The following is a 25,516-nucleotide window of genomic DNA, read 5'->3' as shown; positions in this document are numbered from 1 at the left end:
TCAAACCAACATCCCCCCACACACACACACCTCAAAGATAAACAAAAAAATCTGGACATAGTATTTAAAAGCAGGTTTCTAGATGCATCAAAGAGTAAACAAAATAGTGAGGAATTATCACACCAAGATCTGAAAGAAGACAGAAATACAAAGAGGTGAACCTGGAAATGGAGGCCACCTCAATTTCAAATCTAGACGAGGTGATTTATAAGCTAAGGAACACTTATGAAAGCTTGGTCAGGGACCCTAATGAACCACTCACACTGAAGTTTGAGATGCCAAAGAGTTACATTCTTAGGTGAACCTGAAGTAAATCAACCATCACACAGACTGCCTCTCAGTTTCAAATCACTAGATGTTCCAGAATATTTTAAGCCCTGAAATTGGATTAAGGTGATCCAAGATTGCTAGCACCTGGCAGAACCAAATGAAAAGGATCTGACAACATATAACGTGTCAGAGCAGATTTGAAAAAGAGCCAACCAGAAAATCTAGACTGAAAAAGATAATGTTTAAAATTCAGAACTCAAGACACAGCTGAAGTGAGAATTAATTAACTGAAATATATGTCAGAAGAAAATATTTAGAATGAAGCCCAGAAAGACAGAAAGATGGAAATTACAGAACAGAGGGTAAGAGACATAGATACAGTGATAATGACTAACATAGGTTTAACTGGAGTCCCAGAAGGAGAGTAGAGAATAGGTCAGAAGCCATAACGAATAAAAAGGCTTTAAAAATCTCAAAAATTAATGAAAGAAACCAATCCATGGATTTAAGACCCAATGACACTTTAGCAAAATAAATTAAAATAAATATACATTCATACACATCATAGTGAAACTACAGAAAACCAAAGACAGAGAAAATCTTAAATACAGCTAGGGGTGGGAGTGAAATCAGATTATGTCTAAGAAGGAACAGTTAAGACCTACAGCTGACTCCTCAACAGCAATAACAGAAGACAGAAGGATGGTATTTTCAGTGTACTGAGAGAAAAGAACTGCCAATCTAGAATTCTAAACCCAGTGAAAACACCTTTCAAGAACAAAGAAATAAAGACAATTTTAGAAAAGCAAAAATGAAGAGACTTCACCACTAAACAATTTGCACTAAAGAAAATACTAAAAGGAAAATGATTCCAGACGCAATATCAGAAGTAAAGAATGAAGAGGAAAAAAAGGTGAATATGTAGATAAATCAAAATGAATATCAAGGGCTTCCCTGGTGGTGCACTGGTTAGGAGCCCACCTGCCAATGCAGGGGAAATGGGTTCGAGCCCGAGTCCGGGAGGATCCCACATGCCGCGGAGCAACAAACCCATGTACCACAACTACTGAGTCAGCACTCTAGAGGCCACGAGCCACAGCTACTGAGCCCACATGCCACAACCACTGAAGCCTGCACACCTGGAGCCTGTGCTCTGCAACAAGAGAACACACTGCAATAAGAAGCCTGTGCACTGCAGCAAAGAGTAGCCCCCACTCGCCACAACTAGAGAAAGCCTGCACGCAGCAGCGAAGACCCAACACAGCCAAAAATAAAAAAATTAATTAATTAATTAATTTTAGAAAATGAATATCAATTATATAAAACACTAATAATATTGCCTTGTGAGATTTGAAATATGTATAGAATTAAAATACACAACAACAGCACATGAATGAAGAATAAATGGAATAAAGCTGTTCTGAGATCCTTACATTGTGCAGGAGGGAAATAAAAGTTCTGATCAACATTAGACTTTGATAAGCGAAGAAGCATGTTGTAATCTAAAGATCACTAATGAATAGTAGGAGAGTATATTATTTCCAACCAATGGAAGAATGGAGTTGGATTAATTTATGTATGAATATATCTAAGACAATTCTGAAAAATAAACATGATGGGAAATTTGTCTGAACAGAGATGAGAAAAACTATTAAAGTTATATTTGTTTAAATGATGTGGTGCAAGCATAGGAATAGTGCTAAGGACTAAATATTTGTGTTCCTCCCTCTCCCCTCACACCAAAGTTCATGTGTTGAAACCCTAATTCTCAGTGTGATGTCGTTTGGAGATGGGCCCTTTGGGAGGTAATTAGGTCATGCGTGTGGGGCCCTCATGATGGGATTAGTGCCATTTTAAGAAGAGACAGAGACAAAAGAGCTTGCTTCCTCTCTCTCTCTGCTCTCCCCCATGTGAGGACACAGCAAGAAGACAGCCAATCTGTGAACCAGGAAGAGGGTGCTCATTAGAACCCGACCATACTGGCATCCTGATCTCAAACTTCCCAGCCTCCAGATCTATGAGAAATAAATTTCTGTTCTTAATGCACCCAGTCTGCGGTCTTCTGTTCTAGCATCATGAACTGACTGAAACTGATCACAGGAATGGAAAAGAATCTACAAACACTCTTGTGTGTGTATATACATACATATATCTTGTGTCTATATGGCAATTTCATCTATAATGAAAATAATAATACAAGAAGTAGGAGATATTCAAAGTGTTCTACTGTAAATAATTTAATACATACATTTATAATTAGTTTTAAAATATTATTTGCAATAAGGACAGCATTTTGAATCCCTAGGACAGAAAGAACTATTCAAGAAATAGTTCAAAGAAAACTGTATATCTGTTTGAAAAAAAAATGTTAGACACATAATTTACACCATAAACATAAATTCCAGTCAGATTAAAAAGCTGAACATAAAAAAATAAAAGAAACTATAAAAGGGTTGGAATAAAACTGTGAAGTAATTCTTATAATCTAGGTGTTGGAAAGACTTTCCCAAAACAAGACACATAACCCTGAACCACACAATAAAAGATTAGCATATTTAATCTCATAAAATTTAGAACACTTTCCTGAAAAATGATACCTTATGTACAAAGTTAAATTACAAACAGCAAATGAGGAGACATTATATGTAACACATTTGACACACAAATAATTTATAGCTGGAATACATCAAGATCTTATACAAAGCAATTTTTTAAAAAGACACACAACACAGTAAAAATTGGACAAAGTATATGGAATAGGCAATTCACTGAAGAAAAATACAAATGTCAATAACCATATGAGAAAATACACAGCTTCCACTAGGAACCAGGGAAATGGAATTTAAAGCAATAATGAGAGATGATTTTGCACTCATTATATTGCCAAAAATTAAAAAGATTGATAGTAACAAATGTTAGCAAGAATATGGAGAAACGGGTGCTTTCAGATGCTTGCTGGAAGCAGTGTGAACCCTGAGGTCATTTGGAAGCCATCAGGCATCATCCACTAATGTTTAAATATTCATTCCCTTTACCCCAGCAATTTCACTTCTAGAAACCCAGCCTGAAGAAATACTGGCCTATGTGCAAAAAATACACGTACAACAATAGTTGCTGTAGCCTGGTTGGTAATAGCAAAACCGCAGGGGGTTGGGGAATTTGTAAATGTACATCAATAGGAGAGTGGCTAAATAAATTCTGAAACAACAGAATTCTCTGCAAATGTTAAAATCATGCAGTAGGCTTTTGTGTACTGATGCAGAAAGATGTTCAAGACATGTCATCAAGTAAAATCAAGTTGAAAATAATTTGCACAGTATGATACCACTTGTTTACACACACACACCCCTACATAAAGAGCAACAGGGATATTAGAACACACGTCAAGGTACTGACAATGTTTATCTGTAGGGAAGCGGGATGAGTAATGAGGCAAGAAAGGATGACTTTCACGTGTGGAAGAAATGTTTTGCCCAAAACTCAGACTGAAGTGAACTGTGTGTTCAGCATCTTTGAGGGTGAGATGGAGACCTTTTCTGTGAGGTTTGAGGGAAGGCAGGGCCATGGGTCTCTCAGAGCTGACACCCCTGGGTGAAGGGGCTCCTTGTCAGAGATGAAACCCTGTTGCTTGGGAACATCCAATTAATAGCCCCAGATCGATTTGTCGTCCTTTACTTCTCAGCTATAGGACTTGATATTTGTGATTAATGAATCATGTCTGATGATGGTTCCAAACATGCCACAAATCTAACCCACCACTGAGAGGAACATGATTTCTTAGGACCACGTGAAGTCAAACAGCAAGTGATGCCCAGCTAGTCGGCATGAGAGGAGGAAGAGGTCAGTGTCTGGCTCAGAAAGGTAAGTCTCTCCCCAGGGTATTTGGACCCAGCTCATTCCCTTTACCATCCACACTAGATTTTTCACTAACACGGGATAAACCTTGACTTGCGTCTGGAAATTTTAACTTACCGTGGTTTGCTCTGTACTGCTTAAACCTTATAAAAGTAAGAACGTATTAGCATAATACCTATGAAATATACAATTAGATAAATAAATGTCCCCAAAGTATAGCCTTTCATTAGATATCTTCTTAATCAACAGCTATTAAATAACTCTCTCATCTGGACGTTCAGAAAACATTTTGATGTCAAAAATAGGCTTTTGCAATTCAACAATGTACACTGGGCTAGTTCACGTATGTGTTTTTCACTACTCTTCTAGTGGATGAACCAGAGTACAGTGGAAAGGGGATGGTGTGGAAGTAAACAGATTTTCAGTTGTGGAGCATAAGTCCAAGAAAGGGAAGGACCATCCCCAAAACCTGACTCACCCTGAGATGCACATCCTTCCAATGCCCTGAGCACACAGACATGAGCCTTGGGGCGCCAGCCACCACCCTGATTCCAGGGGCCTGCAAATCACAGGTCTTCCTTGCAGAGTGGCCCCCAACACCCTTCCCTCTGCCGGGGCTGTGCTCTCCTGGCAAAACCCAAGCCTGCTTGAACCCAATTATTTCATTTCTGACTGCCAGCAGTGGGGCAGCGAAATGCTGCCAGAGAAAATCACATTAAATGAACTGATGAGTTACAATTTAGATTCACGCCGCTGACAAAATTCAAACAAGAGCAGAGACGGGGAGGTGAGCCCTGCAGAACGTGGTCCTCTACATTTTCTCCCCTTCAACCTCCTCCCGCCCCCATTTCAGCCCAGGAGGGCACCTCACTCTTCACGGAGGACAAAAAGGAAACCATCGACAGAAACTCCCTCCTCTTCTCGCCAAACCTGCCGCTGGGTCCCCACACTCAGACCCTCATCCCTGCCTCAGTGAAGAACGTCTCTGCTCCTCTCAGGGGCCAGTGTGTGTGCCCTGGACTGCATCCTCCTTCACCTTCTCCAGGAGTCTGCGCCTCTCTCGAATTTTACAATTAACTCAGGTCATTTCACGCCTCTGTTTAAAAGCTTCTGTGGCTCCCTTTGCACTTTAAAAGAACATCCAAAGTCCTGGCCATGGGTGGTCGGGTAGTGGGCTCTTGCCCCCCACCTCCAGGTCACCTTCAGCAGCAGGGGACAGGTCCAGCCCCTCTGCGAGGCTCCCTGCTTCTCAGCCTAAGGGGTCCTCCACCCCGGCTGCACCAGACACCACCCAGGAGCTGGAGAAGTTAACTCCCCTGAAGAAAGACCTCAACCAGTGAGAGAAGGAAGAAAGCAGGTGAATCCCCCCATCTCCACCTGGGACATCACCGTGCTCAGAGCATCCCCACCTGATGGAGTTTCAGGTGCATCCAGTAGTACCCCTTCATTAACACACAGGTTGTCAGCTTTCTTCCCTTCCCTGCCTCAATTTCCCCACCTCCTAACTGCCTCTCGAGGTCGTCTCCCATGTAAACCACCAGCACCTACGCCCTTGTCATAGGGCTGTGTTTTCTTGCAGGTTTTCTGTCTCTCCCAGCAGACCCTAGAGTAGGCTGGGGCCTTGTCTGTCCTGCTCATCACTGTGTTGTCAGCTCCCATGCATCCTCGAGGCTCAAATAATAGTGAAGACATGAAAGAATGAGCCGAGACTGCTGATCCACACACACCCCAGCACCCTGCATCTGGACACACATGCACACACACAGAGTAGCAAGCATCACCCACGTTCTGCAGAACCAGAAATCCATCCTTCTTCACCTAAGAAGTTACTAACACCAAGTCCCAGGACACCAATTCTTAGTTTTCATCTCAGTGTTAGCAGATTCCTTGAGGCCTCCTTCTCCAGGGCTATGTTCCCCACTAGGTAGACTCAAGCCTTCAAGAGCAAAAGAAAATAGTTACTTGTGTTTAATGCTAACACATGCCCCCAACCCCTGGTCCTCATCTCCTGAATTTTTGGTCTTTTAAAGTCTCTCCTACCATGAGATTTCAATCCCTTCCCCCAAAAGTCCGTGATGCTCTTTTTCTAAAATACTCAGCTCAACACTGTCCAGTGTTCTTGAACTGCCTCTATGTCCTGGACTCTGGGTGTGCTCTGCTTGTATTCTTCATGTCAATTTGGTTTTACTGCACAAAACTCAATCTCAGGCCAATTCCAGTACCACCCTTTCCTTCCCTAAAGAAGATTCCAGCCCTAGGTTATGCTCACAGCACCCAAACCATGCCTGATGCGCAGTATATGCTCAATAAATCTTAAATTAAAAAAAAACAATCCTTTGTAGTAAAACCCCTTTCGGTTGATTCATTGTTTTTAGCAGTTAAATTCCAACATGCCTAGGCATGGTTTGTTTCTTATTTATTCTGATTTGGACTTGCTGAAATTCATGAATCTGTATGTCTTTACACCAAATTTTGGGAAGTTTGGGCCATGATTTCTTCAAATAGTTTTTATCCCATTTTTCCCCTCTTCCACTTCCAGGATGCCAATTATTTGTGTGTTAGAGATTTTGATGTTGCCCGCATCCATCCCTGAAGGTCTGTTCTGTTTTTCCCAATCTTCTTTCTCTCCCTTCCTCAGACTGAGTCATTTCTATTCATCTGTCTTCAAGGTCACTCACTCTTCTATCCCTTCTACTGCACTGAGAAGCCCACCCAGTGAATTTTTTATTTTAGATATTTACTTCTTGGTTCTAGAATTTGCATTTGGTTCTTTTTTGTAGCTTCTATATATCTGCCAAGATTTCTCCTTTTTTATTCATTACAAGCATGTTTGCCATGACTGTAATAGTTGCTTTAATTTTTATTAAAGCAACTATTTTATTAAATTACCAAATTTATTTGGCAATCCCAAATAAAGGCATGGGTCCCATTTTCCTGGCTCTTCATATGTCAAATAATTTTGCATTGTATCTGAATTTTGCAGATTATGTTCTGAAGACTCCGTGTACTTCATATAACTCTGAAATGTGTGAAAAGTGTTAGTGTCTGTTTAACAGGCATCTAACTAGGTTAGACTCAAACCACAAACTGTCTAATGTGGAGTGGACAGATCAAATTTCATTTCAGTTGTTTTAGCCTTAGCTGCAAGCTACTCTGATCAGCCAGAGACTTGGAGCAGAATTTATTTACAGAATTGGGGCTCCCCTCTCTGATCTTCTCATTTCTAGAATTCTTCCCTCACTTTCTAGCAGCTGTCCTCTGACTCTGTCCTGTTCATCCAGTTGCATAAATGGTTTTCAGTCAGAATTTTCACTGCTTTATGCTGTATCATGGCTACAGTTTCCCTCAGATTAAAAGTCATGAAAATGGGAACTTCACCGCATGCCTGTCCCTTCCAAGTTTCAAAAACCAAACAAAATCTGCCTGCTTTTGTTTATTCCTCAGAGCCTTCAGGATTTTTATATTTTATCTGTACTTTATAATTATTATCCAAAGGAGGATCAGTCTGTTAGGCACTTACTCCATAACACTGGAAGAGAAACCCAAACATGATGTACACATTGACTTTAGAATAATATTTGACATATCAGTTTGTTTATACACACACATTTGTAGTGTAGATTCAGATGCCATAAAAACAAGATTTGGAGACTGGGAGGAGGGGAGCAAAAAATAAAGGTAGATGGGTAGAGGAAAGGTAGATGGGTAGAGGAAAGGTATATGGAGAAACTTCCAGCTGAGGAAAGCTTCAGCAATCGAAAGAAATTCTGGAATTTCCTTGCAGCCAAGGAAACAAGGAAAATTATATGGATTTCACATGCTTCTGAGGCTGGTAATGGGAAACCTACAAATTCACTGAGGAATTTGCTTTCCTGGTCTTGAACTCAATGGAGTGCCATGGCCTCTCTTGTTGTAGTGATACTCAACAAGAGTATCACATTTACTCTTTAATATTTAAACAGTTACTCCTGATATTTAAAGGTTAAATAATGCAGGTAAAGCATCTCCTATAGAGAGCCATGATGATGATATAATGATAATGATGATGATGGTGATGATGGTGCTGCTGATGATAATGACACTCTTGTTGGTGGTAAGATAACTTCTACATTTATCTTGTGTTTGTAAAGAAGGACCACTTTCACGTACTGACAGATTTTAACCCAATACATCAGTTAGTCAGAATGTCAAATGTCACTCTCTTAAGCTGGCTCTAGGGTGAAACTATCTCCCAGGAACCAGCAAACCCAGCATCCTGGAGGCAGAACGCTGTTTTCAGGTCCAGTTAACGGCCTCCTGACTCCTTAGACACTTCAACAGAGCAAGTGCTCGGGAAAGGACTGGGCAGCCGGCACTGGGAAGGGCCTCTGGGATCTTCCATTCAATCTGCACATAAGTGCCGGGTGCTTTGTTCTGAGGAATTAATCAGTGAAGCAATGATGTGAAGAAGGCACTTGGGGATGGAGGGAAGCATGGTGCATGTTAATCAGCCTTGCATGTGAAGCCAGGACAGGGCCTGGAAAACCCCACACAGCCCCTAAGTTCCCGAGCCCTCCACCTGCCCCGACCCAGGGGCCACCAGGGGGGGCTGGGAGCTCTCATCTGAGCCTCCAGTGGTGGGGGAGGGGGACACCTGCCCAGCTCCATCACGTCCTCCCCACTCATCCCCCTTGATGTGAGAGCCAGTGGCTGAGCTGCGGTTCTGTCTGGGGCTGTGCCTTAAGAAGGGTCACAGGCAAGGGTTAGTCTGTGAAGTCAGGGCTTAATCAGTGACCGCAGTCAGGATTGAGGCTGAGGTCACGGGCTGAGGTCCGTATGTGGTAAGGATTAGGGATAAGTATACGGCCAAGGTCAGGGCTCAGCCTGTGGCTCATTCTGTGACCAGAGAAAAGACTCAGTTATGTTCCTGGTTGGGGCTTAGCTGAGATCAGAGTCAGGGTACTGGGGACCCTGACTAGAACCCCAGGATCTCTGAAGTCCCCTTAGCCAAGGAGGATGTCAGCTCTGGGAGGAAGCTCTCAGAACCCACACATTAATTAAGTGTGCATTATAATAAGTACTGTCCCAAATAACTCCAGCCCTTGTTCTCCTTTATTGCTTAATCAATTTCTAAATGTGTCCGATCTTTATAGCAGAGAACCTGCGCTTTTTCTTCATCTGAACTTCTGGAAGGTGTAGGGAAACTTCAGGCCTTGCACCCAATTTCTGGATGTGGAAAGAGATGCCTGGGCACATCCTCTCATGCATCTTCGTTGGGTGCCAGCCCGCCCCTGCCTCAGGAACCTTGCTGTCTGCAGCATTCCTCTCCAAGGCCCTCTCCTGGGCCACCCTCGCCCTCCCCACGTGCGGGCCTGGAAGGGGTCCCCTTGTCCAACCTGGCGTGTTATACCCGCCCACAACTCTCCCAGAGACGGCTTCCTATAGAAATGTTGTTGTTTTTTCTCCAAATAATTGAAGGCATTTAGACATAATTGGGATACACAGGGGTTTCTCTCAAAATCTAGGCCACCCAAATGGGGAGCTGAGGGCACCCCTACCAGGCTCATGTTTAGCTTAGCCAACTGGAGTCTGGCTTTCTGCCCTCTGGTAGGTGATTTCCGTGGAAGAGGAAAGGAAACGCCATTAGTTCATTTGTTTATCATACATTTTATTTTATTTTTTTTTATTTTTTTTTAATTTTTTTTACGTGGGCCTCTCACTGTTGTGGCCTCTCCCATTGCGGAGCACAGGCTCCGGACGCACAGGCCCAGCGGCCATGGCTCACGGGCCCAGCCGCTCCGCGGCATGCGGGATCCTCCCAGACCGGGGCACGAACCCGCATCCCCTGCATCGGCAGGCGGACTCCCAACCACTGCGCCACCAGGGAAGCCCATATCATACATTTTAAAGTCAAGTTAATATACGCACATATGTTAAAAACACAAGCGACTCAGAAGGGCTTATGATGAGAAGCACCCACCTTATCCCCGACACCCATGGCACATTGTAGAGACTTGGGAAATACTTGCTGGTTAAGACTTTACCACTTCTGTCTTCATGGAACCCAGGGAGGGTGGAGAGGAGAGCTTTTCCTCTCTCACTTCACCCAATATCTACTCGTGAACCTGGGTGTTATTGCTGCGGTCAGCACGGACAGGACACAGCTTAATCAAATATGCTCCCACCTGGAAACGGTCTCTGTCTATAGGGTGAAGTTGGACATTAAATCAGGTGTTTATCATGCCAGGAAGAAGGAAAAAAACTGGCAAGATAAAAATCCAAGGGAGCCTTTTAGAAATCCAGGGAAAAGTCCAGCCAGGGTGCAGGGTGGGAGCTGGGGATGTTGGGGGATGGGGGATGCTGGTCACTTACATTTCAGCCAAACCTTGAAGGATAATAGAGGAAGAAATGAGTAAGCTCTTGCAGGTGGGAAGGTGCTGGATGTTGAGGGAATGAGTGATGGAGTCCAGACGAGGAAGAGCCAGAAACTCCATGGCCTTCTTCCTGCAGACTTCCCAGGCTTCCTGGGAAGCCATATTTCAAGTGACCTCGGTTTCTGCATCTGTAGGATGGGGAAAATAATAATACCAAGCAGACTTACACGAGGTGATACATGTAGGGCACTTAGCATGGTGTCCGGAAGACAATGAGCTCAGCAGGTCTTAGCTAATCATAACACCCCATCTTCCTCCCCACCCCATGCACCCCGCCCACCCCAGACATTCCCAAATGCACTTTCTTTTCCCTCCAAGGTTAGGGCATCCGATTGTCCCACCAAGATCCTCATCTGCGTTAAATGAGATGCTGGTGCCTGGGAGGAGAGAGCATCTGAGACCAGCCAGGGCCTGTTCTGGTGGGTTGTTTTGAGGGGTCCCTAGTGCATATCTGCTCAGGTCCCTCTACCTGCAGGCAACTGCCTCCCCAGTGACAATCAGTTTGGGGCTTCCAATCCCTGAAGTGGTATCTGCACATACAGTATTTGCTGCAGCTTCGATGGAGGCTGGTTGGAAGGGTGATTTTTGCAGGGGTTTTGGCTCCATGGGTTTGCTGCCTTTGATCTGCATCTTTCTAGCAGAAATGTGAGATGGGCCTCAAACCAGAGCCACAGGTATGTGTCTCTGTGAGCCAGGCTGAGTCTGCCCTGCCCTGCCCCAGCATGGCATGGGGACAGAAAGAATGACTCCCAGGGCTTGCAATTCCCTAAAGGTGACCTAGACAGATCAGTGATGCGATGACCGACTCACGGCTTTAAGATCCTTCCCAGGAGCTTGTCTAGCATCTGTTAGCAAACCTCCAGGGACGGGCTTCTCCGCATCACTCCCAACACCTCATTCACCCATGAACAGCTCAGACTGAGATCAATCGCTTATGTTGAGCTGAAATCTATCCATCTTGGGAAGAGTTAAAGAGACAATCACTAGGCCCTCCTTGTTGAAGCCTCCCCCTCCCCCCACTCTGCCTAGAAGCATTAACTCCATTATCAAATGGTCAGCCCTGGGGACTGAACATTCAAAGGCTTAAAGCAAGGTAGGTTAATTAAAATCTTTGATCGAAGCCCCATAAACAGCATAAAACTTCTCTTAATTATCCTGGATGGTCTCACAAGCATTAAAGCCAAAGGCGAGACAATGAAGAGGCTGGGAGGTGTGTGGGAGGTGAGAAGCTGGGAGGAGAGTATCCCGAGAGGAACAGCTACCGGGATGGAAGCTGCCATGTTGCTGCTCCCATCAGCGCTCCATGCCTGGACATTAGAGGCAGAGAAACCTACCCTTGCTTGTCTAACAGTTACTCACCCAGCACTTCCTATGTCAGCTGCTCCCCCAGATGCTGGGAGCACAGGAGAAAGACCCAGAACCTGCCATTGAGGAGGGGCCAGAGTCTCATGAGGAGGCAGAGTGGACACTTGCAGTATGATGTGACAAGCACCACCGAGCAGAGCGGGCAGGATAGGGGCTGTGGAATCACAGAGCAGGAGCGCCCAACCCAGCCTGGGAAGATCAGGGAATGCTTTCCCAGATGGTGACCTTGAGTCAGGATAAGAAGGATGTGACAGGGGAAAGTCAAGGGCAAATTCTGGGCTGAGTGGAGAGACCTGGAAGTGAGAACAGGCTCAGGAGACAAGGTTACAACATGGGTTCCAATTGGACCATTGGTTATTGCCCAGAAGAGGGGTTTTCTGTCCAAGGGCCAGGGGCTCTGTGAGCGCTTCTCTGAGCGTGGGCCGTTGAGGGAGCATGCTACAGCAGGAAATCAGGGGAGGAAAGGGGTCACTAGACCCAAAAAGCAGGGACCAAGGGCCAGGAACATCTCAAGGCAGGTCCATCTCAGCATCCTGCAGCCCAGGCAGGAGCAGTGTGGCGGCCCCCTCTGGCAGCCACAGATCAAGGGGAAAACAAAGTTTTCCTGAATCACCAACATCCCGCCTCAAATGCTTTGCTGTTCTGAACATAGAAGATCACAGTGTCAAAAGATAAGTTGATATGTATTTAAATTTTTAAGAGTTTATTTGAGCAAAAATCAATTCAAACCTGACAGTTTCAAACTGAAAGTGGTTAGGAGTGTACCAACAACAGGAGCTAGAGGCAAGACTTTTTTGAAAAGACACAGAAGTCAAAGCAAGAAAATGACTTGGCTATAGTTGAAGTGGTTGTCTGATTTGGGAAAGCCTAGCCGGCTGTTTGTGATTGGTTGTCCTCAGGTTTTTATTTCCTAACCTTGAGGCACATACAGGCTTCAGTTCTGGTTTACTTATATATGCTGCCAAGGTATATATGCCAAGGTGGTTGCCAGACTGGGACCACCCCAGTCTGGTGGACTCATGTTTAATTAACGTACCAGCAGCCACCAAGGGAAGGTTCTGGTGAATGATACTCACTCTTCTACCAACCTGTTTGTGCTCCTGCTGTTTCCTCCACCTCAGATAGACTAGCCCCCTTCTTGGCAGGTCCTGCTCACCTTTCTAGGTCTGATTCAAATGCTCCCTCTTCCAGGAAGCCCTTCTGGCTGTTCCTCCATCTGAAATCTAGGGAGTGCTCTTTCTCCAGTACTCAGCTCCCCAGCTGTGCTGCAGTCTAGCCTTTACCAATATCCCTTGAGTCCTGTGAAGCAGGTTTATATCCCTACTTAGCTTCTGGATACCCTGTGGCCTTCTTCAAGTCACTCAATTCCCACTGAGCCTCTGATTCCTCATCTGTAAAATAGGGGAAGCAATCTGTCCAGAAACCCCTTGGGCATCTTGTTAGAATGCAGATTCAGATTCAGTGGGTCTGGGATTAGCCTGATATTCCGTATTTCTAACAGAGTCTCAGGTGATGCCATTGCTACTGGTTCAGGACCACCCTTCCAGTAGCAAGAAGTGATATATTCAGTTCCAGTGAGGATTACTGAGCGTTCTAAAGGGCCTGCCCACGTTAGGGGCTCAATAAGTTGGAAGCTTTTTTAGTTCTATTATTATCTCTATCACCTGTGCTTGGCATGCAGTCAGTGCTGGAAATAATGGTAGCGAGTATCATTACATGTTATCTCCCCGGCTACCTGGCCAGTGTCCTGAGGGCAGGGTATGTGCCTAATTGAAATGCCTTACACAGAGAAAGCAAAAGTACGCAGCTGGGAAGGAAAGAACACAGTCGTTTTTACCAAGCTTTGCGGGGTAGGGGGTGGTTCGCTCTTGTGAGACCCTTCTCTCCTGGGTTCCGAGCATATATGCAGAAAATCATGGCCAGGGAGGGTGTCATCCCAACCCCACGACTGCCTGCAACCTCATCCTGTGAGAGGAACACCAGCTGCCCCCAGAAGCTTCCCTCCTCTGAGGCTAATTTCCGACGGAAATGAGCTCTCAGCCTCAGAGCATCTGTAAGCAGAGGGAAACAGTTGGCTTCATAACCTTGGGGGAAAAAAAGCAAATAAAGGAGTCTCGAAAGATTTATCAGAGACCCCAGGAAGCTGTAAAACATATGTTGTAACATATTGGTCCTTGACAGGCTCTAGCAACAAGGAAACCCTTCCCTTCATGCACTGGCTGAGGCTGAGTTAATGAGAACCTGTTTCACCTCCTGCCTGGGGGGTAGAGTCGTCCTCTCCGGCCCCTGTGGGGATGCATCTATAGAGCCTCAGTCTCAGGCCTGTCAAACCAGCTGAGGAGGACTCCACACCCAGCTGAGGGGCTCTTCTGCCTCCAGCCCCCCAGATACAGGTGTGAGCCCCAGGTGTTGACAACCCTTCATGTCCTCAGTGGCAGAGCCCAGCTTTGTCACCCAGGTGCCTGGAGCCCTTCTCCCTTCAAGGAAGCGGTGAGGTCAAATCCATTGTCCCAGGGGTGGGGAGGACACTCACAGCCTGGAACAGCTATTCTCTGTCCTGATTACACCCTGGAGTCACCTGGGGGGCTTTAAAACTATACAGATGCCTGGGACACCCCTCCAGGTGGTCTGAATTCTAGGGTGCTGCCTAGGCATCAGGATTTTTAAAAGCTCTGGGGTGATCCTAATGAGTATATGAGCACTCAGGGGTGAGAACCACTGGCTTAGAAAAAAAAAGGTTATTGCTCAGATTTAACTTTCAAAAAGGAGATTTTAAAGACTTCCATGGAACAATAGAGCATTTTTAATTTGCAAGAGAAACAGCTTTCTTTTTAAATGCCACCAAAAAAAAAAAAAAAAGATCAAAGCCTGGAGTGCCAAGAAAACAGAGTTGGAAGGATGCTGAACAGGAGGTGAGAGGAGTTTTTCCACCCCAAAGGCAATTAAATTCTCTTAGGAGAAACGAGCGATTAGAAAGGAGATCAAGCAAGGGAGACAGAGGTGAATTTCCCTTGCCAACAGATAAGTTGGAGAGCAGAGGGTCTTCTCTATGTTTTCCACCTGAACCTTGGCAGCTACCTGGAGGAGTGGGGGAATGACATCAGTAGGATAGAAGTGGTGGCAGAAAGAGCCCTCCTTCTGAGTTGTCCTCCCATGTGGCCCAGAGACCTGTCCCCTGTCTGCGTCTAAAGACTATTATTGTACCCAAACCTCATGGGCTTCTGCAGCTCCTGCTTCAGCTTGGGGAGGGGTCTGGAGAGCGGGGGACACCAACAGTAGGTACAGAGGCTGCCTGAGAGTAGTAAAGGGACCGAGCACCCTTCCCACAAAGGGATGAGAGAGAAGACCAGAAGGCAAGATGCCTTCACCTAGAGGTGACTGAGCAGTGAGTTACTTTGAATCCAAAGCTGGTTTGTTTCTGCTGAGTGGAAATGGGGGCGCCCAGGAACAAGTGAAGCTTACTTATAAAAAATTAAGAAAGTTACATTTCTGCATACCTGAGTGTAACTGTAAACCTTAAACCCACTGTGAGGTCCATCCAGAAAGAAGAAATATACACTGCCAGTGAATAGGAGGAGATGCTGGGCCTCAGCAGTAATCCAAGAAACACAAATCAAAACACCAGTAATACACCATTTGGGTCCCTGGATGGGAGGTGTTTTAAAATCTGATACCTGTGTTGGCAAAGGCAAAGAAACCAGCCTCTGCTATATTGATGACGAAATGCATGTCCTCTTTCGTAGGGACACCTGGGTAATGAGAATTAACAGAATTACAATGAGTACACTTTTGGTGCAGCCATTCTAAAAATTTCACCTAAGGAAATAATCAAGGATTACAGAAAACTTTGGGAATGGACCTGTTTGTTAGAGTTTTTATTATTATGATCCTAAAAAATTAGTAAACAAAACTGAAATGTCCAATAATACAGAAATGGACCAAAATATACTGCATTATGAGATATTTGGTGAAGTATTATAAACCATTAAAATAATTTTAGAAATATGTTTAGTGACTTGGAAAGGTGTTCATAATATATTGGTAAGTGAGGAAACAAGTTAAAAATTCCTAATCATTGTATATATGCATAATATATTTATATATAATTGATATATGTGAAAAAATGGGAGGATCTACCTCTACAATATTAACATTGGTCCTCCTGGAGTAAAGGCATTATTATTCTGATTATATTTTCTTCTTTTTTTTCTTAACTTTATTTTCTAGTTTTTCTACAGTAAACATGTATTATTTGTGACTTTAAAAAGAAACTTCCCATGAAAGGTGGTGGATGAAACACATACATTTGTTCTGTTCTATCTCAAACCCCACTAAAAGAGCAATAAAATTATTTTCTTTTAAGGGATAAGCCCATAAGGTTTTTTGGTTTTATTTTTTTAAGTGAAAGGATGCAGTTGCAACAAAATGTTGGAAGCTGGAAAGAAGTTGGAGGAGTCATAACTAAGAAATCTGAATTCTCAATTAGGAGCAAGGAAAGCTAACAGGTAACCTGGTTTGCATCTCAGACCACCCACCACTACTACCCTGTGCCCCTGGAAATGAGGGTTAAAATGTGACTAAAACAATGCCATTGGTTGAAAGTCTATTGAAGTAGTAATAGCTAGATCCCAAGACACTTTCTTCACTCCCACTGAAGGACTGAAGGCTTAGCCTCTGGTAGGTCTATTCTCTGGGGAAACAAAAAGCATAGGGACTGGAGAACACCAAGAACAATTGAGAGCAGAGGCGGTTAGTAAAAGTTCACATGTTTGATGTTGCCCCACTGCCAGCCTCTTCCCTCCCTCAGCTCCCAGAAAGTCAAGCAGGACAGGGGAAGACCTTCTCTAGGTCATCTGACAATCCCAAAAGGAAAAACCTAAAGATGCTAACATTGGGGGGGGGGTCCCCAAAGACCACTATAGTAAAGCCTATAATCTACCAGCTCCCCCACAAGCATAGCTTCTAGTCAGATTTTAAATGCACACCACAGCCAAGGCCCCCAGATATTTGAAGAAAATTTTGATGTGAAAGACAGAAACTTAAACAAACATGGGGGCAAAAGCAACTTGGAGGAAGCAGAGACCATGCAAGGAGAGGAGGGGGGGAAGCTATCAATCATAGCAGGGAGGAGAAGATTGTCATCAAAAAAGGAATGAAACAAAAAAAAAATAACAAATAGCTCTTGAAAGCTAAAATTATGCAGAAATGAAAATAGAAAGGCAGAAAATAAAGTTGAGTGAAATCTTCCAGAAAATAAAACAAAAGACAAAGATGTGAGGAAAATAGGAGAAAAAAATATAAGATCTTGGAGGATTAGTCCAAAAGGTCCAACACGCACACAATAGGAGTTTCAGGGAATTCCCTGGTCATCCAGTGGTTAGGACTCTGAACTTTTACTGCGGAGGACTCTGGTTCAATCCCTGGTCAGGGAACTAAGATCCCACAAACCACGTGGCCAAAAAAAAAAAAAAAAAAAAAGGTAGGAGTTTCAGAAGGGGGATGGGAGAGAGAACATCATGAAAGGAAAAATTGAATAAAAATTTTCAAAACTGCAGGCTTCAAGTTGAAAGGGGTCATCAGGTGCCCAACAATGTGGATAAAATAAGCCCATATGAAGGCACATGCTCCCAAAGCATCAGAGCACTGGGAACAAGAGGAAGTTTCCACAAGCTTCCAGATTTCATATGAAGGATCAAGAAGTAGAATGGCTTAAAACTTAACAGCAGGGCTTCCCTGGTGGCGCAGTGGTTGAGAGTCCGCCTGCCGATGCAGGGGACATGGGTTCATGCCCTGGTCCGGGAGGATCCCGCATGCCACGGAGCGGCTGGGCCCGTGAGCCATGGCCGCTGAGCCTGCGTGTCCAGAGCCTGTGCCCCGCAACGGTAGAGGCCACAACAGTGAGAGGCCTGCGTACCGCAAAAAAACAAACAAACAAACAAACAAAAAACTTAACAGCAACACTGGAAAACTAGACAACAAGTAAGCGATGCCTTTAATATTCTGAAGGAAATGATTTCCAACTTGTAAGTCTTTACCCAGCCAAGCTATCAATTATGTGTAAAGATTAAATAAAAGTACTTTCAGACATGTAAGATGTCAAAAAAAATCTACCACCCAGGTGTATTTCTCATGATGACACTGGAGATGTGTTTCAGCAAATAAGGGGAGTAAACAGAGAAAGAGAAACACGGAACAGAGGAAACAGGAGCTCCAACAGGGGAGATTCCCTGGAGAGGGAATCTCCAGGATGCTGGGACAGGAGGTCCCAGATAACAACCAAGCAGCAGGCTGAGAGGACGCACAGCTCAGACCAGAACTGGTCAAAGAAATGAAAAGTACAGAATTCCCGGTATGTCTGAACACCTTAAGAAGAGATTTAGACAATTGGCAGGGAGTTTGGTGTTGGGTTGGTGATAAGTCCATAGAAAATCAATGAAATTTAAAAAACCAAGACAATGATGAACTGCATGGAAGATTGGGCAAGAAAGGAAAAGTAAGCCTAAGAGATTATATGATCCTGCTGTCAGGGGACTTACAGAGGCATCATAATGTGAACACTGCTGGGTGATCTCACCAAAACCATTACCACCTCCTGGGAGGAGAGGGAATGTGGTGGCCAGGGGGACGTGACAGAGGAAAATCATTGTCATCTACAGAAGGAAACCAGTAGATAGTGCCTAAAACTGAAAAATCAAAAAGTTGCTACAAGCTCCATATTTAAAAGATAAAAGATAAATACCAAAATAACGGACTGAAAAGTTGAAAATTTTTGCCTCTGGGGATAGAAAAAAGGGAGAGGGACTCTTTCTAGTAAAAAGCTTCATAGACATATTAAGCTCTTTAAATTAGGTATAACTTTGGACTTCCCTGGTGGTTCAGTGGTTAAGAATCCATCTGCCAATGCAGGGGACACGGGTTCGAGCCCTGGTCCGGGAAGATCCCACATGCCGTGGAGCAACTAAGCCCGTGTGCCACAACTACAGAACCTGCGCTCTAGAGCCCGCGAGCCACATCTACTGAGCCTGCGTGCCACAACTACTGAAGCCCGTGTGCCTAGAGCCCGTGCTCTGCAACAAGAGAAGCCACCGCAATGAGAAGCCTGCGCACTGCAATGAAGAGTAGCCCCCGCGTGCTGCAACTAGAGAAAGCCTGCACGCAGCGACATAGACCCAAAGCAGCCAAAAATTAATTAATTAATTAATTAATTTTAAAAAAATTAGGTATAACTTTGATAAAAATAAAAACAAATTGTACATTTTTATATTGGGCATTTGAACAGAAGGATTTTTGAAGTCTCTTTCAGCTATAACCGTCCGTAACTAGAAGTAACTTTTTTAGGAATCCCAATAAGCAGCTTTCTTGAACTTGAGGGCTTTCAGGGTCACTTGTCGATTGTGAAATGACCCCCTTAAGTCAGCAAATAGATCAGATTCTCATTTCTCTGTGTGCTTGGTTTTTGGGTTCATCTTGGCATGGCTGCCCTGAGCCATGTGATTCGGTGGTAAAGCATAGGACGGATGAGATTTGGAGGCAGGTCAGCTTTCCGCAGACTCACCCCAACTCCTACCCCAGATGGACCCCTGAACCTGGCCGGTCAAGGGCAGCTCCTGCCCCCACTGGGGGCTCTCCTAGCCCCACCCTCCCCAGCACTCCCTCTGCAACCTCACAGAGCTGCCGAGTACACTCCCTGCAACAGCACAGATCCAGCTCAATCAGGCACCAGCCTTGTCTTCACCACCTGTTCACCACTGGCAAGGCATCTGTACCCACTTCACATCCACAGTGTGTGCTGGGGGCCGTGGCCTTGGGCTGACTCACTGCCGGGAAAACGTGGCCGCTTCCAGCCAGCGAACGGATGACACCAGGAGCCACCAGCTTGGCCACCCAGTGAACACAGCAGCCAAGCTTTTCTCCACCCTTGAGTTAGCATTTATTACTCTTAAAATAAGGCAGTGCTGTGCAGCATTAATTCAGGACAAGGAGCTGCCAATTCCAGGCCCTTTTGAAGGCTTGTTTTCACAATGAATTAATGGGTCTTAATTTAACAGGGCATCGACAAACTGGGCTGCTGGAAGAATTCCAAGAAGCTGCTTTCTGCCCCGGTCCTGACCCTCTGCAGCCACTACACCGACTGACCGACTGACCACAGCATCACAATGCAAAACAGTAACAGAGGTAGTGAATATTCACCCAGTGCTTCCTATGTGTCCAAGTGTGGTGCTAAGTGCTTTATATGCATATAAATTTAATTTATCATTAAATTTATAAATTTAATAAATTAATTTTATGCACTTAATTTTCACAAAAAGTCTTTGAAGTAGACACAATTACTATCTTCACTTTACAGAAGAGAAAATAAGTTTACCAAGGCAAATTTGCTTAAGATCACATGGGTAGGAAGTGAGAGTGCCAAAGTGTGAACCCATGTATTGGTAGAAGTCCCCAGAAAAGTCCTCTTTGGGGGATACGTGTGCCCTAAATACAGCATTTTGTAACCAGGTACTTTCCTTTTGCTTGAAGACCGTCCTCCAAGTTAGATGAAACTTACTGGCCTTAAATATGAAGCAGGCTGATAAAATAAAGAATGAAATTTTGCCCTTTGCAGCAACATGGATGGAGTTGGAGGGCATTATGCTAAGTGAAATAAGTCAGAAGGACATGCTGTACAACACAGGGAATATAGCCAATATTTTATAACTACAAATGGAGTATAACCCTTAAAAATTGTGAAGCATTATATTCTACACCTGTAACTTATATAATACTGTACCTCAACTATACTTCAATTAAAAAGTAAAAATAAAAAAATTTAAAATAAAAACCATAAAACAGGTTGATGCAACTTGATTATAATGCAGCTATTTGAAGTTAGGAGCAAATGCTCTGCTTGCCATGTAGAAGAAGTACAATTGAAAAGGATTGCTAGGCCACTTGTTCCTCAACAGCCACTAGGTGCCTGGCTGTTTTCAGGAAGCGTTAGAATGAGACCCGAGATCAGCTTTCTGGGATAGCTTTGCTGGCGCCATGACCTTGCCAAGACCCTCAGCTGGGTTGCTGTCCCACCTGGCTAGAGAGGTAGCCCCACTTGCTCAGCAGGCTGCAGGTGTCTCCCCTCCCATGCCCTTCCCAGGTATCGGTGGGCCTGCCAGGATGGGTGAGTCGCTGAGAACCCAGGAACCAGTCAGCTACTTCCACACCATGGTACAGCAGGAATTCCGCCATAGCTGGACCTTCTCTCTCTGGGCTTCCATTGGGTCCACCCAGCGAATGGGGCACAGATCTCTGCTCCCAGATCCCACGGACCTCTCAGGTCGTGCTGCCTCCTCAGGGCTATTCCAGGAGGGCCGGGGGTGCTCCACCTGGGACGCGCGTACAACTATACTCTCAGCCTTTTCCCCCACCATTTTGGTTTTTTTTTTTTCCTTCTCTCAGCATTTGGAATTCTTTCAGTTCCAGAGACCAGATGGCAGCTACTTCTCTCAACCTCCTAGACTTAAACATTTTTGTCTAAATGTCCAAAAGACCTTTCTATAACATAACCTCCAGGAAGAAATTCACAACTGTTTCCTTTCCGCCATACCATGCCCCTTCTCTGAAGTAAGGAACATAGAATGATGGGGCTGCTTAGAATTGGAGGGAAGGTTATACTAAAGGAGGTAAAGAAAGGTCTGTAACGTTTTACAACTACTTTCCTGCCATGCTAAGTTCTTCCTCTGTTAATTAATTGATTTACTCATGCAGTTGCATGCTATAGCAGCTCCCACTGGCTCTAAGAGCTAATTGTTCCATTTTCAGGGAATCCACAAGCTGACTGTTAATACATTCATAACTTGAAATCAGTCACTGTAAACGTATTTACATCACAAAAAGCGGCCAACACTGCAAATGGGGGCACACCTCTCCCCTCCACAGAGCCGGTTATTAAACATTTACTAGCACACCACTGCTTACATCCACCTCCTTCCACCAAGTCTTTAAGGTGGATTTTACAAAGTTTAGAGTATCAAGGATGTTGATCACCGCCAGTCCCACTTACTTCTACTTCTTTTTTTTTTTTTTTCTTTTTTTTTTTTGCGGTACGCGGGCCTCTCACTGTTGTGGCCTCTCCCGTTGCGGAGCACAGGCTCCGGACGCGCAGGCTCAGCGGCCATGGCTCACGGGCCCAGCCGCTCCGCGGCATGTGGGATCTTCCCGGACCGGGGCACAAACCCGTGTCCCCTGCATCGGCAGGCGGACTCTCAACCACTGCACCACCAGGGAAGCCCTACTTCTACTTCTAATGGAACTTTTTCTACCCACAGTTTCTGCTGAATAAGTAGTTGTGTTTTATAGCTCATGTGCCCCTGACCCTGACCCATTCTTCCCCACATACAGCCACGGCTAACTGCCCTGGGCTGGGCACTTGACATGATGCCAATCTATTCACTGGCCAGAAAACCGCATCTTGGAGATGTTGACTCAAAATGATGAGCCTAGAGAGGGTTCAGTGGATGTGCCACTGGAGACATGCAAATTGCCTTGATTTCTAGACGGAACGGCCGTAGTTGTGGCTTATTCTGCTCCTGTGGTCTCAGGTTGCCCTTGCCTCCACCACTGGGACGGATGAGGGACTTGCCTAAATCCCTCAGGGGTGCACCGCGATGCACCCCCCCCTCATGCCTGCTCCACAGGCCTCTTGCCTCCCAACTTAGGGCTTCCTCATTGCTGCTGAGACAAGAGACACCACCAGACCCAACTGGATTTCCCAGAAATGTCAGGAATTAACACCCTTGGGGTGGGCGAATTTTAACCAAAGGACTATGGGAGCCAACAGATCAACCTGTCCCTTCCTCCCCTTCGCATCTAGCCTAGATCAATGTTTCTCAACCTCAGCACTGTGGACACTTTGGGCTGGATGATTCTTTGCTTGGGGGGCAGGGGTCCTGGGCATTGTAGGACGTTTAGCGTCATCTCTGGCCTCCACCCACTAGAGGTAACAGCACTCCCCTTAGTCATGACAATCAAGAATATCTGCAGGGCTTCCCTGGTGGCGCAGTGGTTGAGAGTCTGCCTGCCGATGCAGGGGACACAGCTTCCTGCCCCGGTCCGGGAAGATCCCACATGCCGCGGAGCGGCTGGGCCCATGAGCCATGGACGCTGAGCCTGCGAATCCGGAGCCTGTGCTCTGCAACGGGAGAGGCCACAACAGTGAGAGGCCTATGTACCGCAAAAAAAAAAAAAAAAAAAAAAAAAGAATATCTGCAGACACTGTCAAATGTTCCCTGGGGGACAAAATCATCCCCGGAGAGAACCACTGTCTAGACAGACTCTTTGGAGATGCTGTAGTTTCACATGGCCTCTCTGAGATGACGCACAGTACCAAGGAATCAGCTTGTTGGAAGCTGTGGCAGCTTAGCCACTCTCCTCCAGGTGCCCTCCCTCAACTACTACTCACGCCCTCTCCCTCACTCCTGCTTCCTGAGGTTGTATTTTCCAATGAAACATAAGTTTTCGTCTCAGGCTCAGTTTTCTCGAGAACCTGTCTGCTCCTAAGCAAACCTTTTCTTTCAATCTAGCTCTTGTTTTTCTCATCTGTATAGAAAGAGATTTGATGCCATGCTTTGAAATATTTAAAAAACACGACATTCACATGATGGATGTCAGAATTAGGAGCCCAAGTCATACCAGCAGGAAAGTCCCTGAAGGACAAAGTAAAGACCTACATCTGAGTCCAGAAATCTGGCTGTGTTAGCACAGGATGCAAGAATGTGACTCTGCATCAACAGGCACAGAAAAGAACTCGGGAAAAAAACAAGTTAAGTTCTATTTCATTGAATTAGAAGTGTGAGATGGCTACCAAGAAATAAATGCCATCTGAGTCACATCAATAGAAACATGGAGTCCAGAATATGGGAGGTGGCCATGTCACTCTCCTTTATACCACTCCAGACTCACCTGAAGTACTGAGCCTCCGACACTCTCAGAGGGACATGAGCAAACTGGACTTGACCAAATGAAAGTGGCTTAAGGTAATATCAAGGACCAGAATCCACTGTGTTGGAGGAACATTTGGAAGAGCTGGCAGTGCTCCTCCTGGAGAAGAGAAGACAGAGGGGAACAGGAGACCAGCTTCAAGGATCTGAAGGGCTGTCATGGGTCAGAACGAACAGCCTTCAGCTGTGGGGTCTCATTATCCAGACCTAGTTCAGGAATCCAAATCGGTGGAATCCACTGAGAGATGGATCACAACTAAACCCGAGTCTGTGTTTCCCGTACTCATGGCTTAAGCTGCCTTAAAAGGAAGGGGGCTGGATGGATTCTGCAGGGCCTGGACGGAAGCAATGCTCATAATCATAACAGCTCCCACTCTTCCAGTGCTTTCTGCACACGGATATGAAATAAGCACTCTACGTATGTTTCATCTTTACAGCAACCCAAGGGGCTAGGTCCCATTTACAGTGAAGGAAACTGAGGTTTGGAGAGATTAAGCAACTAGATGGCAGAAGAGCTGGGAATCAAGACCCTATCCTCTGACCCCAAATTATGTGCTTAAATGCTACTGAACTAGGCAGAGGTACCACAGAAAAAGACAGAAGCATCAGCTGAGAGAATCATAATGGTGATAGCCAGCACCTGCATGGCACATAGGACGGGATGGGCCCAATTTTTTTTTAATTGATGTATAGTTGATTTACAATACTGTGTTTTTTCAGGTGTACAGGAAGGTGATTTGGTTTTATATATACATATATATGTATATATATTCTTTTTCAGATTCTGAGTATTTTACATATATCACAACACTCATTTCACCAACTCTTGGAGACAGTGACTATTATTCCCATCTACAGGAGGGGAAACAGAGCATGGAGAACTTAAGCAATTTGTCCAAGGTCACTGGTTAGTAAGCGGTGGAGCTGGAATTCTCCTAACTGCTACACTTCCCCTCACCCCGACCTGAACTAGGACTCAAGGGTCTCTATCTAAGTGGCCTTCTAGATTCCAGCATCTGTGACTCCCTTCTTAGAAGTCTCAGGTACAGACACACCTTTCCCAATGGCTCACTACACACTCTTGTCAAAGTCACAAACGGGCAGGGGGTGCCCTTGGCCCCTGCAGTAGCTGAGTTTTGTCCCTTCCCAGCTCCAATCCCATCTGACAGCCACACCGCTCTTCAGGGGTGGTGGATACTGCCCACAGAGACCGACGCCAGCCACCCTAGCCAGCCCTTCCCAGAGCCCCAGCCTCTCTGCCACTTCACTCCAGTCTCCGACAAGCGTGGCTATTTTGGGTGAGAAATGGGGCAGGCAGAAAAAATTTCATTTAAGCAATTAAAGAATAACTGCATTTTTCAAGATTAACGTCATGTTCACAGATTGAATGCAAAAAGCTGTTAGCCGAGCATTTCCATTTCTGTACCTGACATGAGGAATGGGAATATTTGTTCTGCCCGGGAGGATTACACCTTCCATTAATCTCCATTTTATTGAAAGTTTAAATAACAGAGCGACACAATGTGATCAATTAGCAGCGTAATTCCAAGGAGATGTCATAGTAAAATTAAATCTCGAGCACATCCGCTGCAAAGATGCCTGCAAGTTCTCTCCAGCCTCCCTTCGCCATTGCAGTGTGTA

At 45.0% G+C, this 25,516-nt stretch overlaps 1 protein-coding gene across 1 annotated transcript in view; it reads left to right on the top strand.

Annotated features, from left to right (window-relative positions):
- Positions 1-4,094: 4,094 nt before the first annotated feature.
- The window catches only part of NLRP1 (NLR family pyrin domain containing 1), a gene marked incomplete at both ends in the record, with an annotated part of 166,897 nt that continues 145,475 nt past the window's right edge, over positions 4,095-25,516 (top strand). Inside the window, 3 exon segments of the mRNA XM_079725570.1 lie at positions 4,095-4,131; positions 4,979-5,129; positions 5,321-5,461. Of these exon segments, the coding sequence (XP_079581696.1) occupies positions 4,095-4,131; positions 4,979-5,129; positions 5,321-5,461 (329 nt within the window).

This window comes from Hyperoodon ampullatus (genome assembly GCF_949752795.1).
Source record: "Hyperoodon ampullatus genome assembly, chromosome: 19".
NCBI classification, from domain to species: domain Eukaryota; kingdom Metazoa; phylum Chordata; class Mammalia; order Artiodactyla; family Ziphiidae; genus Hyperoodon; species Hyperoodon ampullatus.
This window is presented reverse-complemented; position numbering and strand designations above follow the sequence as displayed.